Genomic DNA, 17,113 nt, shown 5'->3' on the forward strand with positions numbered 1-17,113 from the left:
TAGAGTCTGTAAAAAAAAAAAAGATAAAACCTTTATTACAGCACACTAACAACTGTTGCATGCATTCGTGAATTGAGGTGTATTTATTGTTTAGGCTAATTTTGCTTGATTGCATTTCAAAGCATGAATGTCTCGTATGCTGTGTGATGAAATGAATTAATAAAAGATTTGATACAGTAGCCTATATAAGTATTGAAATATAGGCCTAAGTAAGTTACGGTATTAAGACTAAACAGGGCGCGCTCTGAGGCCTACAGCTTGATGGTTATACAAGGCTACTATACAAAACCTACTAATGATAACAACATTACTTATCATTATAATGATCATAATAATAATTGCAATAACAAGATGGAGATCAAGAAAAAGGAGGGTATAGGAACGAGAGCTGCGTGTATATTATGTGTGACAAACAGGTGCAGTTAGATTACAATATCATTTTTCTGCCTGTTTGGAACAGTGTAAACAACACTAAATAACTTAAGTAATACCAGTCTGTCCTAACTGAAAATAAATTGTAATGCCTTTATCACAGCATAGCAAAGATAAAAAAAACAGCTGAATCTGTGAAATTGCTTTCTCCAACATTTTGTCGTTGCATGAGGCTTGGTGCTCACAGAACCAGTAGGCTATTAAACACTCAAACAGGCAACAGAAGCAAGATCGTCTAACGCTGTTTTAGAGAATTTGGCAGTATGTCCAACCGGCCTCACAACACAGACCACGTGTAACCACGCCAGCTCATCAACTCCACATCCGGCTTCTTCACTAGCAGGAATGTCTGAGAACCGTCCACCTGAACAGCTGATGAAACCTAGGAGTATTTCTGTCTGTAATAAAGCCCTTTATCGGGGAAAAACTCATTCTGACTGGCTGGGCCTGGCACCATGGCTGTGTCCCTGCCCATCACTTATGAAATCCATAAATTAGTGCCAAATTAATTTATTCCAATTGACTGATTTCCTTATAAAAAATAACTCCGCATGTAGCATTTATATTTTTGTTCAGTATATTTTCAAGTTTTGCTGTATGTAATCCCCTAGGCAGTGCGGTTTATAGCATGGATACTATTACTGTGTGTAGCCTACAGTAATTTCAATTTGTTTTTTTTGGCATTCCATGCCAAAACAAAACTTCAAAGCCCCACCCGTTGCCGACAGGTGTATAAAATCGAGCACACAGCCATGCAATCTCCATCGACGAACATTGGCAGTAGAATGGCTTCCTGAAGAACTCAGTGACTATCAACATGATACTGTCATAGGATGCCAAAATGTTACATTTCTGCCCTGCAAGAGCTGCCCCGGTCAACTGTAAGCGCTGTTATTGTGAAGTGGAAACGTCTAGGAGCAACAACAGCGAAGTGGTAGGCTCACACAACCTTACTGCCTCTGGAAGCAACGTCAGCAATGTTCGTCGGGAGCTTCATGAAATGGGTTTCCATGGCCGAGCAGCCGCGCACAGGCCTAAGATCACCATGCCCAATGCCAAACGTCGGCCGGAGTGGTGTAAAGCTCGCCACCATTGGACTCTGGAGCAATGGAAACGTGTTCTCTGGAGTGATGAATCACACTCACCATCTGGCATTCCGACGGATGAATCTGGGTTTGGCGGATGCCAGGAGAACGCTACCTACTCAAATGCATAGAGCCAGCTGTAAAATTTGGTGGAGGACGAACAATGGTCTGGGGCTGTTTTTCATGGTTCGGGCTAGGCCCCTTAGTTCCAGTGAAGGGAAATCTTAACGCTACAGCATACAATGACATTCTAGACGATTCTGTGCTTCCAACTTTGTAGCAACACGTTCGGGAAGACCCTTTCAGCATAACATTGCATTACCCTCGTGCACAAAGCGAGGTCCATAGAGAAATGGTTTGTTGAGATCGGTGTGGAAGAACTTGACTAGCCTGCATAGAGCCCTGACCTCAAACACATCGAACTCCTTTGGGATGAATTAGAAAACCGACTGCGAGCCAGGCCTAATTGCACAAATTTAGTGCCCGACCACACTAATGCTCATGGCTGAATGTAAGCAAGTCCCTGCAGCAATGTTCCACATTCTAGCAGAAAACCTTCCCAGAAGAGTGGAGGCTGTCATAGCAGTAAAGGGGGGACAAAATCCATATTAATGCAGATGATTTTGGAATGAGATTTTCGACGACATTGTTGAATTCAAACGCTCTGCTGACAGGTCCACAACAATTTGCCATCATTGTCTCTTTCAGAAACGGACAATCCTTTGCCAGATACAGCATAAATTACAGCAAAAAATGTAACATTCTGCCAACACAGGAAATAGACCGGTAGCTTATTTAAAATACTTGACAGTATGGGGAGACTACAGTGTGACTGTCCGATAGAAACACAATAATCTATTGTTAAACAAAATATTGAACAACAACTTATCCTTTGAATAGAAGTGTGGGCTGAAGCATACTTTTAAATTGTTTCCAATATACAGTCAATCTTGCAGGATGCGGGGATAGGCACTTGCTATAGGCAGCATGCATGTTTAGTTTGAAAAAGTCACTGCGAAATATCAAAACATTCTGCCCACAGCTCTACAGAAATGTGGTTATAAAGGAGGCCCCTGGTGCATACCTGATAGACCTTTGACCTTTGGCCAGTGAAACCATCCCACAGGATGACTGTTCCCTCGTAGTCACTGCTAGCCAACAGATTCTTGTGGTAGCTGCTCCAGCTGATACAGCTGAAATACAAAATGCATGGGGATGTAAGAGCCGAGAACTGTTCTTCCATGTTTCTAGGAGGATTAATGAATATGCTAGATATAGAAAACATACGGAAATCTATGCCAGCTTTTAAAACAAACCCCAAATTGTTAAGTGTATAGTTTCTATTATAATACAGAGTTGGTAATTCTCAACGATAAAATGGGGTTAAAGGGCACCTGATTTTGGAGTTGCACGTCATTTCATTGACAGGGTAATGAATGTCCACAGCATCCTGGATCACAGTACCATATTCAAACACCTTGATTTTCTTGGTGACGCCGGCGATGGCAAAGTAATCGCCATCACGGTCAAATTCAATACTGCAGAGACAGAGAGAGCAAAACATCAAGCTCAATAGCCAATAAGACGTCACATCAAACGAGTAACACAATGGCAAATGTAGGTGCAATAAAGCAATACTTCATGATTTGTAAAGCATGGTAGCCTATTCCCTATATAGTTCAGTGCACTACTTTTGACCTGGACTATATAGGGAATGGGGCGCCAACTGGGAAAACACCATGTCTCCCATTAGATTGCAATTTTTCCATAGAGATAGAGGCAGCAAACGACATTACAGTACCTTCTGCTACACTCCAGTGGCAAATAGAAGATGTATTGTGATACAAGAGCACCCTCCGCAGGTCAAAGTACATACTAACCATTAGGATGGAGCTAAATCTAACGAGTAGAATCAGAAAGCTGGTGGACTCAATGGGCCAGGTTCTCTGACCTTAATTAAACCTAGACGAAAAAGAAAGCTCAAGGGAGAATCTAACCTGCTGCTACTCTGTTATTATCTATGCATAGTCATTTTAATAACTTTATCTACATGTACATATTACCCCGACTAACCGGTGTCCGCGCCCATTGACTCTATACCAGTACCCCCTGTATATAGTCTCGCTATTGTTATTTTACTGCTGCTTTTTAATTATTTGTTACTTTTACTTCTTATTCATTTTTTAAAAAAAAAATTTTTTTTACTGCATTGTTGGTTAGGGCTTGTAAGTAATCACTAAGGTCTACACCTGTTGAATTCAGCGCATGTGACAAATAACATTTGATTTGATTTATTCCAGGACTAGGCTTAGTCAAGGTCTGGGAAACTGGCCCTATGACAGTAACTAATAAGCTAAGCCATCAAAAGGTGTTGTGTTTGACAGTTGAAATTACCTAGAGACAATACTGGAGCCATTGTAGAGATCACTAGCATAAGACAGGGTCGCCAACGGCCGCACAGAGTTGAAGCGTGTGAACTTTGAGAGACACTCCATGAAATCATCCAGTTGATTTAAGTTCCTGGTGTCATCTAAAACAAGACAAACAAATTTTGAATCCAGAACACACTTAGAAAATTAATAATGTTTTAGTTGTTTATTATGGGATTTGTCCTCATGTCTTGGCAGGAACTTCAAGCCTAAATTATGTTCTGCAAGATAATGTAGTTTAGTCAACTAAAAGTTGTTGTGGCTTGTTGTGGTCATTTGTGGGAGATGCTGTCAACATTCTTCTTTTGGAATACATGACATGACTTCACCCATGACTTCACCCAGATATGGACCTCATTCCAGAGAAGCCTTTTAAGTAGCGCTGTATAATCCAAATTCTACTGAAACCTAGAGGTTACCTGTTATCCGCGTCATCCGGTCAGAGAAGTAGCATTGCTCCAGATCTTCAAAGTGTGCTGTGAGCCTCTTTCTCCGAGAAGCCAGAGTGCTGTTGTACCATGTTTGTCTCTTTCCCTGACGGTGAAATATAAGACTTGAAATCACAAACATGAGACACTAAACACATACATTTGCAAATCCTGAACCTGAAAAAACAAAATCAATGGTTCTCTATGGCTGCGTTCCGATTTTCCACCCTTCTCCAGTGTAAACTTGCACACTTTGTCGCATGGATTTAACAATGGTGAAAACTCACCCCAGCCAATGCTTACACCAATCCTATGCATTTAAATCCATGATGACTAGAAGGGTGGAGAATTGGGATGCAGCGTATGCCTCTCAGAAAATTACAGTGGGTCAGACTTACCTGTGAAGTTCCACCAAAACCTGGAGGTTGACTGACATACTCTGTAGAATCTATAAGACTACTGCAAAGACAAGACTTGTTACCGTAAGTATATATACAGTACCAGTCAAAACTGGACACACCTACTCATTCCAGGGCTTTTCTTTATTTTTACTATTTTCTACATTGTAGAATAATAGTGAAGACATCAAAAGTCTGAAATAACACATATGGAATCATGTGGTAACCAAAAATATTTTTTATTTTTTAATATATATATTTTTTTCCATCTTTATTTAACGAGGTAGGCCAGTTGAGAACAAGTTCTCATTTACAACTGCGACCTGGCCAAGATAAAGCAAAGCAGTGCGACAAACACAGAGTTACACATGGAAAACAAACGTACAGTCAATAACACAATAGAAAAAAAGTCTATATACAGTGTGTGCAAATGGCGTGAGGTGGTAAGGCAATAAATAGGCCAGAGTAGCGAAGTAATTACAATTTAGCAAATGAACACTGGAGTGATAGATGTGCAGATGATGATGTGCAAGTAGAAATACTGGTGTGCAAAAGAGCAAAAAGTAAATAAAAACAATATGGGGATGACATCGGTAGATTGGATGGGTGTGCTATTTACAGATGGGCTGTGTACAGCTGCAGCGATCGGTTAGCTGCTCAGATAGCTGATGTTTAAAGTTAGTAAGGGAGATATGAGTCTCCAACTTCAGTGATTTTTGCAATTCGTTCCAGTCATTGGCAGCAGAGAACTGGAAGGAAAGGTGGCCAAAGGAAGTGTTGGCATTGGGGATGACCAGTGAGATATACCTGCTGGAGCACGTGCTACAGGTGGGTGTTGTTATCGTGACCAGTGAGCTGAGATAAGTCTTTGCTAGGTAAAGCTCTGCCTTACAGATGTCCTGGAGCCAGTGGGTCTGGCGACGAGAGCATACAGGTTGCAGTGGTGGGTGGTGTATGGGGCTTTGGTGACAAAACGGATGGCACTGTGATAGACTGCATCCAGTTTGCTGAGTAGAGTGTTGGAGGCTATTTTGTAAATGTCATCGCCGAAGTCAAGGATCGGAGGATTGTCAGTTTTACGAGGGTATGTTTGGCGGTGTGAGTGAAGGAGGCTTTGTTGCAAAATAGGAAGACGATTATAGATTTAATTTTGGATTGGAGATGTTTAATGTGAGTCTGGAAGGAGAGTTTACAGTCTAGCCAGACACCTAGGTATTTGTAGTTCACATATTCTAAGTCAGAACCGTCCAGAGTAGTGATGCTAGTCGGGCGGGCGAGTGCGGGCAGCGATCGGTTGAAAAGCATGCATTTAGTTTTACTAGCGTTTAAGAGCAGTTGGAGGCCACGGAAAGAGTGTTGTATGGCATTGAAGCTCGTTTGGAGGTTTGTTAACACAGTGTCCAAAGAAAGGGCAGATGTATACAGAATGGTGTCGTCTGCGTAGAGGTGGATCAGGGAATCACCCGCAGCAAGAGCGACATCGTTGATATATACAGAGAAAAGAGTCGGCCCGAGAATTGAACCCTGTGGTACCCCCATAGAGACTGCCAGAGGTCCGGACAACAGGCCCTCCGATTTGACACACTGAACTCTAGCTGAGAAGTAGGTGGTGATCCAGGCGAGTCAGTCATTTGAGAAACCAAGGCTGTTGAGTCTGCTGATAAGAATACTGTGATTGACAGAGTCGAATGCCTTGGCCAGGTTGATGAAGACGGCTGCACAGTACTGTCTCTCATCAATGGCGGTTATGATATTGTTTAATACCTTTGAGCGTGGCTGAGACTGGTAATAGGGGTTGCAACAATGGCGGCGGAAAATTTTAGAAAGAGAGGGTCCAGATTGTCTAGCCCAGCTGATTTGTGCCGGTCCAGGTTTGGGTAACCAGGAGGAAAGCATGGCCAGCCGTAGAGAATTGCTTATTGAATTTCTCGATTATCGTAGATTTATCGGTGGTGACAGTGTTTCCTAGCCTCAGTGCAGTGGGCAGCTGGGAAGAGGTGCTCTTATTCTCCATGGACTTTACAGTGTTCCAAAACTTTTTGGAGTTAGAGCTACAGGATGCAAATTTCTGTTTGAAAAAGCTAGCCTTTGCTTCCTGACTGACTACGTGTATTGGTTCCTGACTTCCCTGAAAAGTTGCATATCGCAGGGACTATTCGATGCTAATGCAGTCCGCCACAGGATGTTTTTGTGCTGGTCGAGGGCAGTCAGGTCTGGAGTGAACCAAGGGCTATATTTGTTCTTAGTTCTATTTTTTTTGAAAGGGGCACGCTTATTTAAGACGGTGCGGAAATTACTTTTAAAGAACGACCAGGCATCCTCTACCGACGGGATGAGGTCAATATCCTTCCAGGATACCCGGGCCAGGTCAATTAGAAAGGCCTGCTCGCAGAAGTGTTTTAGGGAGAGTTTGACAGTGATGAGGGGTGGCCACTTGACCACGGATCCATAGTGGATGCAGGCAATGAGGCAGTGATCGCTGAGATCCTGATTGAAAACAGCAGAGGTGTATTTGGAGGGCAAGTTGGTCAGGATAATATCTATGAGGGTGCCCATGTTTACGGATTTAGAGTTGTACCTGGTGGGTTCCTTGATAATGTGTGTGAGATTGAGGGCATCTAGCTTAGATTGTAGGACGGCCGACGTGTTAAGCATATCCCAGTTTAGGTCACCTAACAGAACAAACTCTGAAGATAGATGGGGGGCAATCAATTCACATATGGTGTCCAGGGCACAGCTGGGAGCTGAGGAGGGGTCTATAACAGGCGGCAACAGTGAGATACTTATTTCTGGAGAGATTCATTTTTAAAATTAGAAGCTCGAACTGTTTGGGCATAGACCTGGAAAGTATGACAGAAATTTGCAGGCTCACTCTGCAGTAGATTGCAACTCCTCCCCCTTTCGCAGTTCTACCTTGACAGAAAATGTTGTAGTTGGGGATGGAAATCTGTTGGTGGCCTTCCTAAGCCAGGATTCAGACACGGCAAGGACATCAGGGTTGGCGGAGTGTGCTAAAGCAGTGAGTAAAACAAACTTAGGGAGGAGGCTTCTGTTGTTAACATGCCGTGAGGTGGGCCTGGCTCAAAGCTAGCATCGGGGCTGGGCCACTCAGTGGCAGCTAGCTGGCTGTGATGATCAGGGGTAATGGTCCAGCGCTTACGGCAGGAAGCGGAGAAAGTGGAGAAAACAGTCCGATACTGGCAAGTATTATCCAGGCTAAAAGTGTCTGGGTGTCTGTGCAAAAGGTAAAGGCCGCTAGCAGTGGCAAACAACTTAAGATTCCTTAGAGTAGCCACCCTTTGCTTTGAATACAGCTTTGCACACTGTTGGCATTCTCTCAACCAGCATCATGAGTTAGTCACTTGGAATGCATTTAAATGAACAGGTGTGCCTTGTTAAAAGTTAATTTGTGGAATTTCTATCCTTCTTAATGCTTTTGAGCCAATCAGTGGTGACATGGTAGGGGTGGTATACAGAAGATAGCTCTATTTGGTAAAATACCAAGTCCATATTATGGCAAAAACAGCTCAAATCAGCAAAGAGAAACGATAATCCATCATTACTTTAAGACAAAGTCAGTCAATCCGAACTTTGGAAGTTTCTTCAAGTGCAGTTGCAAATTGCAGTCGAGAGTTAAGATCCTTGGTGTCCACATCACCAACAAACTATCATGGTCCAAACATACCAAGACAGTTGTGAAAAGGGTACAACAAAACATTTTCCCCCTCAGGAGACTGAAAAGATTTGGCATGGGTCCCCAGATCCTCTAAAGGTTCTACAGCTGCACCATCGAGAGCATTCTGACCGGTTGCATCACGGCGCTACAGAGGGTAGTGCGAATGGCCCAGTACATCACTGGGGCCAAGCTTCCTGTCATCCAGGACCTTTATAATAGGCAGAGTCAGAGGAAAGCCCATAAAGTTGTCAGAGACTCCAGTCACCCAAGTTGTAGAATGTTTTCTCTGCTACAGCATGGCAAGCGGTACCGGAGCGCCAACTCTAGGACCAAAAAAGGCTCCTCAAAAGCTTAAAGACCGCTGAACAATTAATAAAATCGCCACCGGACAATTTACATTGATCTCCCCTCACTTTTGTACACTGCTGCTACTCGCTGTTTATTATCTATGCATAGTCGCTTCACCTCCATGTACAAATTACCTCAACTAACCTGTACCCCTGCACACTGACTAAGTACCGGTGCCCCCTGTATATTGCCTTATTGTTATTCTTATTGTGTTCGTTTTTATTATTACTTTTATTTTAGACTACTTGGTAAATATTTGTTTTACTCTTCTTGAACTGCACTGTTGGTTAAGGGCTTGTAAGTAAGCATTTCATGGTAAAGTCTACACGTTATAGTTTTCGGCGCATGTGACAAAGTTATATTTGATTTTTGATTTGAAAAGCCATCAACCTCTATGATGAAACTGACTCTCATGAAAGAAAGACCCACAGTTACCTCTGCTGCAGAGGATAAGTCCATTAGAGTTACCAGCCTCAGAAATTGCAGCCCAAATAAATGCCTCACAGAGTTCAAGTAACAGACATACATCTAAACATCAACTGTTCAGAGGCGACTGCATGAATAAGGCCATCATGGTCGAATTGCTGCAAAGAAAACACTACAAAAGGACACCAATAAGAAGAGCTTGGGCCAAGAAACACAAGCAATACTTGGGCCAAGAAACAAGAGCAATGGACATTAAATCGATGGAAATCTGTCTGAATTACATTTTTGGTGCAAAATCTCAACATGTGTGATTCCCACCGTGAAGCATGGAGGAGGTGTAATGGTGTGGGGGTGCTTTGCTGGTGACACTGTCTGTGATTTATTTAGAATTCAAGGCACACTTTACCAGCATGGCTACCATAGCATTCTGCAGCGATATGCAATCCCATCTGGTTTACGCCTAGTGGGACTATCATTTGTTTTTCAACAAGACAATGACCCAACACACCTCCAGGCTGTGTAAGGGATATTTGACCAAGGAGAGTGATGGAATGCTGCATCAGATGATCTGGCCTCCACAATCACCTGACCTCAACCAATTGAGATGGTTTTGGATGAGTTGGATGGTAGAGTGAAGGAAAAACAAGCCAAGTGCTCAGCATACGTGGGAACTCCTTCAAGACTGTTGGAAAATAATTCCAGGTCAAGCTGGTTGAGAGAATACCAAGAGTGTGCAAAGCTGTCATCAAGGAAAAGGGTGGCTACTTTGAAGAATCTAAAAATATATTTTGATTTAACACTTTTTGGGTTACTATATGATTCTATATGTGTTATTTCATAGTTGATGTATTCACCATTATTCTACAATGTAGAAAACTGGTAAAATAAAGGAAAACCTTTGAATGAGTAGGTGTGTCCAAACTCTTGACTGGTACTATGAATATATAAAGTTGAAGTCGGAAGTTTACATACACTTAGGTTTCAGTCATTAAAACTCGTTTTTCAACCACTCCACAAATGTCTTGTTAACTAACTATAGTTTTGGCAAGTTGTTTAGGACATCTACTTTGTGCATGACACAAGTAACTTTTACAACAATTGTTCACAGACAGATTATTTCACTTATAATTCACTGTATCACAATTCCAGTGGGTCAGAAGTTTACATACACTAAGTTGACGGTGCCTTTAAACAGCTTGGAAAAGTCCAGAAAATGATGTCATGGGTTTAGAAGCTTCTGATAGACTAATTGACATCATTTGAGTCAATTGGAGGTGTACCTGTGGATGTATTTCAAGGCCTACCTTCAAACGCTGTGCCTCTTTGCTTGACATCATGGGAAAATCAATAGAAATCAGCCAAGACCTCAGAAAAAAATTATTGTAGACGTCCACAAGTCTGGTTCATCCTTAGGAGCAATTTCCAAATGCCTGAAGGTACCACGTTCATCTGTACAAACAATAGTATGCAAGTATAAACACCATGGGACCACGCAGCCGTCATACCGCTCAGGAAGGAGATGCATTCTGTCTCCTAGAGATGAACGTACTTTGGTGCGAAAAGTGCAAATCAATCCCAGAACAGCAGCAAAGGACCTTGTGAAGATGCTGGAGGAAACAGGTACAAAATAATCTATATCCACAGTAAAACGAGTCCTATATCGACATAAGCTGAAAGGCCGCTCAGCAAGCAAGAAGCCACTGCTCCAAAACCACTATAAAAAAGCCAGACTACGGATTGAAACTGCACATGGGGACAAAGATTGTACTTTTTGAAGAAATGTCCTCTCCTCTGATGAAACAAAATAGAACTGTTTGGCCATACTGACCATCGTTATGTTTGGAGGAAAAAGGGGGAGGCTTGCAAGCCAAAGAACACCATCCCAACCGTGAAGCACGGGAGTGGCAGCATCATGTTGTGGGGGTGATTTGCTGCAGGAGGGACTGGTGCACTTCACAAAATAGATGGCAATATGAGGGAGGAAAATTGTGGATATATTGAAGCAACATCTCAAAACATCAGTCAGGAAGTTAAAGCTTGGTCACAAATGGGTCTTCCAAATGGACAATGACCCCAAGCATACTTCCAAAGTTGTGCAAAATGGCTTAAGGACGACAAAGTCAATGTATTGGAGTGGCCATCATAAAGCCCTGACCTCAATCCCATAGAAAATGTGTGGGCAGAACTGAAAGAGCGTGTGCGAGCAAGGAGGCCTACAGACCTGACTCAGTTACACCAGCTCTGTCAGGAGGAATGGGGCAAAATTCACCCAACTTATTGTGGGAAGCTTGTGGAAGGCTCCCCAAAATGTTTGACCCAAGTTAAACAATTTAAAGGCAATGCTACCAAATACGAATTGAGTGTATGTAAACTTCTGACCCACTGGTAATGTGATGAAAGAAATAAAAGCTGAAATAACATATTCTCTCTACTACTATTCTGACATTTCACATTCTTAAAATAAAGTGGTGATCCTAACTGACCTAAGACAGTGCATTTTTACTTGGATTAAATGTCAGTAATTGTGAAAAACTGAGTTTAAATGTATTTGGCTAAGGTGTATGTAAACTTCCAACTTCAACTGTATCTGTCTCCTGTCAAACCTCAACTCTTTCACACCTTTTAAAGGATATTCATAGAAAGATGAATATATTCTGAGTCAGATATTTACTTTGTTCCTTTCACAAGAATAATTGAAGTACAGGACATTTTGTTTTACCTGGGTGCAGGTGAGGGAGCCTCGAAATTAGGTACAGTGCTGTCCAAGTTACGATCCATGTCACTCACTGGCGAGTACAGTCCACTCATTTCCTAGAAAATGTACAATCTATTTCGCTTTAAAAACTCATCAACAGACAGGCTTAACCTGCATAACTGTACATGAAAACCAAAAAACACAGTGGAGGAGTACATTTGTCAAATTCTGTGGTGGTTTCTGAGACGCGTTTTACTCCAGAACTAGCCTTAATCTGTGTCTAGGAAACTAGACCTCTGAATTCTAATTCATTTCAGGAGTACAGATATGTTAAAATAGCTATCTATGTACATTATTTTACCTCAACACGCTTGATATCCTCCTCCAAAAAGTTTAGCTCCTTCTGCAACTGTTCCAGTTGCTGATTGATAAAACACAATAACAAATGGTTATTTCCTCACAGATTAATACTGTACTTAAATATAGAAATATATTTAGATGCAATCCCAAACAGAGATGGGGTACACCTCTCTTTTATTTCTTCTTGCTTCTTTGAGGAATTCCATTAGGATCTGACGTTGAGCAGCTTGTGATTCCTATGGGAATAAACAGACAGAGTTAAAGGTCGATCGATCAAGGTATGACTATAAAGCCCATTTCTTTTAAATTATCTATGTGATATTGCTACATAGCCTACATAGATATACCATTACATTCTGAATTTTTATGAAACAGTTTGACAATTTTTATGAGTGAAAGACGCACAGGTAGCCTACACACAAATGAAAAGGAGCAGGCTACAATGATCAACCATCAGGTAGGATATTGTTTTATATGAATGGAGTTGCAGACATTGGTTGAATAGCGCAGCATAATAGCCTCAATTAGCCTTGCTTCTTTACAACAATTTCACGCAGTCAAGATAGGTACTATCAGATGGTATGATAGATAACCTATGGTAGCAACATGTTTGTCTAACTAGCGTGAGTTGGTTTGGCTGCTTTCTCTCTCTCCCTCCGTGCTACACACATAGACTGTCACACACACCGGCCCCTGCTCCTCTCTCACCCCTCTGCTGAAACAAGCAGAGCACAGGGCACCGGCTCTCTCATGTCGCAAGAGCAGGTCTCCATGGAAGTTTTTGAAAAACACTTTCCCTTAACACACATGTATTTCAACTATCCAGATATCTGAAAAAATATCATGATATTATTTGATAACTGATATTTTAAATGCCCATCCCTACTTTATAGGATTAATTTTATGTTAAGAATAAACAAAAGTGTATATTTGACTGGCAGAAAAAACAGCATAGGGATTGACAAGGGTTTGTTACGGTTAATGTGGTATAGCTTCAGTGAGGTTAAGGTAAAAGTATACAAGTTCACATTCGGTTAGCGTAAAGCCGCCCGACGCCATTCATTTTATACTGGTTAAATATGCACTGCCTACACAAAATATACATACCGCTTCCAGCTGTTTCTTTTTCTGTACAAGGAGTCCCAGCATCAAGTTGACATTAGCAAGATCTAGGTTCTCTTGGTCTGTGCCCAGGACATCTTGGAACACTTGCCATCTTGACCCATTCTAAAACATGAGAAATACACAATGAAATGTGTACATACTTTTGGTAAATTAAGTTAACTGTTGAGTTCCTTCACTATTACCTTTAAGAGCGGTTTCCTGGACACAGACAACATCTAGTCCTGGACTACACCCTTTTTTTTTTATTTTTTTTACTGTATAATAGAAAAGGCTACTGCAGAAAACAGCTGATTCGCTAATTTCCAAAGGCCTACCTATGATTGGGCAGGAGGAATGTAGTAAGGAATAGAAATGCATACTGATCTGCATTTTCAATGTGGCAGTAAGGGGAAAACACACTAGACCAGCGTTTCCCAAAATCGGTCCTCGGGACCCCAAGGGGTGCACGTTTTGGTTTTTGCCCTAACACTACAGTTGATTCAAATGATCAAAGCTTGATGATTAGTTGATTATTTGAATCAGCTGGTTTTTGCTTGGGCAATGTGAATCCCTTGAGGTCCAGAGGACAGAGTTTGGGAAACCCTGCACTAGGCCTATATGAAACCATCTTTAACCTACTATTCAGACCACTTTATACACATCCTACACTCTCCCTCACACACACACACTTTTTCTCACTCACACACACACACCCCTCCCAAAGGTTAGGCACCAAACAGAATTTAAGGAACACCAGAAAAATAGATTTGGTTATTCAGATTTAGCTTAGAATTACATTGAGTAGGCATATGCATCCTACCTTTGAAGCATCTCTTTGAGTAGGTTATCTATCCCTTTTCCATTTTTCCTGTGCCATCCCATCCAAATTTGTGCATAGCCAAAGTTGTACGCTAGCTAGCCAGCAAGGTAATATGACTAAACAAGGTAGTTTGTTATTAAACCAAAAACTGTCCCTCAAGTAGTTTAAAACGGCCCGCGACATGATTTATAAAATTATATAAAATGTGCCTCAATTTGCGGTAGAAAGAGGAGATGGTAGCTCCGGTAACATGGGGGATAAGTTTTGAGTGGTTCGGGCTAGAAACTTGCGGTTTTCAGTGATGTAAAGACTTAAGTATTACTGCCACTGTGCTCAGAGATGTGTATATAATGACAAGCGTAGGTCCAAAATAAGTCCATAGAAACGCACAGGGCTAATTTTTGACAGATTTTGGCGTGTGAACCCTCTCGCTTTGCCTCTTCCTTTCTGCTGCAATGTTTTTCCTCAGCAAAGCCTAGTCAGACTGGCCTGCTGGTTCTTACAGGTAAATGCGTGCCGCCCCAATAATTAAACTATTGTAACAGAAACCCCATCGGTGTCTGTACACCTCAGCATCACAGCTAAATAACAATAAACGGATGTAGATGCACAGAAAGAACAGACGGCGAGAAGCAGCTGAGTAGACTAATGGCTGGTTAGGGGATGCAGCTGGCTGCTCACAGCTGTCACACGTGATATTGGATGAAGCACTCATTCTGATATGACATATCTGACAGCACACTGAACTCTGATATTCTATTTGTAGAACACGTAGGGATGCATTCTGTGCTCAGTCATTAATTTCGATATGCGCACTTTTTGTCAGACACCCCTCCAAATGTTGTTTTACAGATCTACATGATTCACCTGGATGACCTATTTTAAGATCAAAATGGCAAATATATCTGAAAAGAGACGAGTTTGCATCTCTGGGACGAAGAAGCTTTTTCAAAGGAGATTCTCCATTGAGCTTGCATTTCAGTCCAAGACTAGGCTCAATCTGTGTTTTGAAAACCAGACCAGTATTTTGTTGTCTGCATTATGTTCTCATGTTGTAATATTTGACCAAGGTCTGGTTTCCATTGCAAGTGTGTGTGTGTGTGTGTGACCTGATTTGCTGAAGCACTTACCGGATGGTCCATCTTCAGGCGTTTTTCATCTGATCTCTGTTTTTGTTTGAGAATAAGTTCATTCACTGTATCAAATCAAAACAAGAGTTAGTATTACTATTAGTACTATTAGAAAGGAACAAAACTTTATTTTTTACCAGGGCCCATATAAAAGTACTGCACTAAATAGGGAACAGGTTGCCATTTGGGACAAAACCTGTGACAAGGCTGTAGAGAAGCTACAGTTGAAGTCAGAAGTTTACATACACCTTAGCCAAATACATTTCCACAATTCCTGACATTTAATCAGAGTAAAAAGTCCCTGTCTTAGGTCAGTTAGGATCACCACCTTATTTTAAGAAGGTGAAATGTCAGAATAATAGTAGAGAGAATGATTTATTTCAGCTTTTATTTCTGTCATCACATTCCCAGTGGGTCAAAAGTGTACATAAACTCAATTAGTATTTGGTAGAATTGCCTTTAAATTGTTTGTGTTGGGTCAAACATTTCGGGTAGCCTAACGATGGTCATTATGGCCAAACAGTTCTATTTTGTTTCATCAGACCAGAGGACATTTCTCCAAAAAGTACAATCTTTGTCCCCATGTGTAGTTGCAAACCGTAGTCTGGCTTTTTATGGCGATTTTGGAGCAGTGGCTTCTTCCTTGCTGAGCGGCCTTTCAGGTTATGTCGATATAGGACTCGTTTTACTATGGATATAGGTAATTTAGTACCCGTTTTCTCCAGCATTTTCACAAGGTCCTTTGCTGTTGTTCTGGGGATTGATTTGCACCAAAGTAGGTTCATCTCTAGGAGACAGAACATGTCTCCTTCCTGAGTGGTATGCGGGCTGCGTGGTCCCATGGTGTTTATACTTGCGTACTATTGTTTGTACAGGTGAACGTGGTACCTTCAGGCATTTGGAAATTGCTCCCAAGGATGAACCAGACTTGTGAAGGTCTACAATTTATTTTCTGAGGTCTTGGCTGATTTCTTTTGATTTTCCCATGATGTCAAGCAAAGAGGCACAGAGTTTGAAGGTAGGCCTTGAAATACATCCACAGGTACACCTCCAATTGACTCAAATTATGTAAATCAGCCTATCAGAAGCTTCTAAAGCCATGACATCATTTTCTGGAATTTTCCAAGCTGTTTAAAGGCACAGTCAACTTAGTGTATGTAAACTTCTGACCCACTGGAATTGTGATACAGTGAATTAAGTGAAATAATGTTTCTGTAAACAATTGTTGGAAAAATTACTTGTGTCATGCACAAAGTAGATGTCCTAACCGACTTGCCAAAACTATGGTTGGTTAACAAGAAATTTGTGGAGTGGTTGATAAACGACTTTTAATGACTCCAACCTAAGTGTATGTAAACTTCCGACTTCAACTGTTGCTACACCACATAAGTAATGCACCCATCTAAGAAATTGTTTTTTAAGAGACAAACCTACCAAGAAAGTTTGGATAGAGCTGATCCACATTGTCAATGATGTAGTTACATTTTGGGCACCTATTGCTGTCCTCCAAACTCTGGCGAATGCACTTGTAGCTGAACCCAGAAATAGAATGGGGTATGTTAGTTCAAGAAAACCAGCATAGGAAAAAATGAATGGTGCATTGGTGGACGATACAAAAGGAATTAGCAGTAGCTAATATGGAACGGTGCTATAGGAATTAGATGGAAGTAACGTTACTATATCCTTGCCAATGCAATCATGTTTGCTTACCAGAAACTGTGTCCACATTTTGTCATATGTGCCTCCTCAATCATTTCAAAACAGATTGGGCTGAAAAGAAAA

The 17,113-nt window shown here is 41.5% G+C and overlaps 1 protein-coding gene across 2 annotated transcripts in view; it reads right to left on the reverse strand.

Annotated features, from left to right (window-relative positions):
* LOC139550798 (E3 ubiquitin-protein ligase COP1-like) overlaps positions 1-17,113 on the reverse strand; it is a 33,786-nt gene that overhangs the window by 15,728 nt on the left and 945 nt on the right. For both annotated transcript variants that reach the window (XM_071361959.1, XM_071361958.1), the window contains exons 2-13: positions 17,042-17,101; positions 16,766-16,863; positions 15,332-15,396; positions 13,385-13,504; positions 12,445-12,513; positions 12,279-12,338; positions 11,942-12,033; positions 4,773-4,833; positions 4,366-4,480; positions 3,912-4,047; positions 2,912-3,055; positions 2,602-2,710 (exon numbers count right to left, since the gene is read on the reverse strand). In XM_071361959.1, the coding sequence (XP_071218060.1) occupies positions 2,602-2,710; positions 2,912-3,055; positions 3,912-4,047; positions 4,366-4,480; positions 4,773-4,833; positions 11,942-12,033; positions 12,279-12,338; positions 12,445-12,513; positions 13,385-13,504; positions 15,332-15,396; positions 16,766-16,863; positions 17,042-17,101 (1,129 nt within the window). The remainder of the gene's footprint in view (positions 1-2,601; positions 2,711-2,911; positions 3,056-3,911; positions 4,048-4,365; positions 4,481-4,772; positions 4,834-11,941; positions 12,034-12,278; positions 12,339-12,444; positions 12,514-13,384; positions 13,505-15,331; positions 15,397-16,765; positions 16,864-17,041; positions 17,102-17,113) is intronic.

The sequence above is a fragment of the Salvelinus alpinus genome, chromosome 23, assembly GCF_045679555.1.
Source record: "Salvelinus alpinus chromosome 23, SLU_Salpinus.1, whole genome shotgun sequence".
NCBI classification, from domain to species: domain Eukaryota; kingdom Metazoa; phylum Chordata; class Actinopteri; order Salmoniformes; family Salmonidae; genus Salvelinus; species Salvelinus alpinus.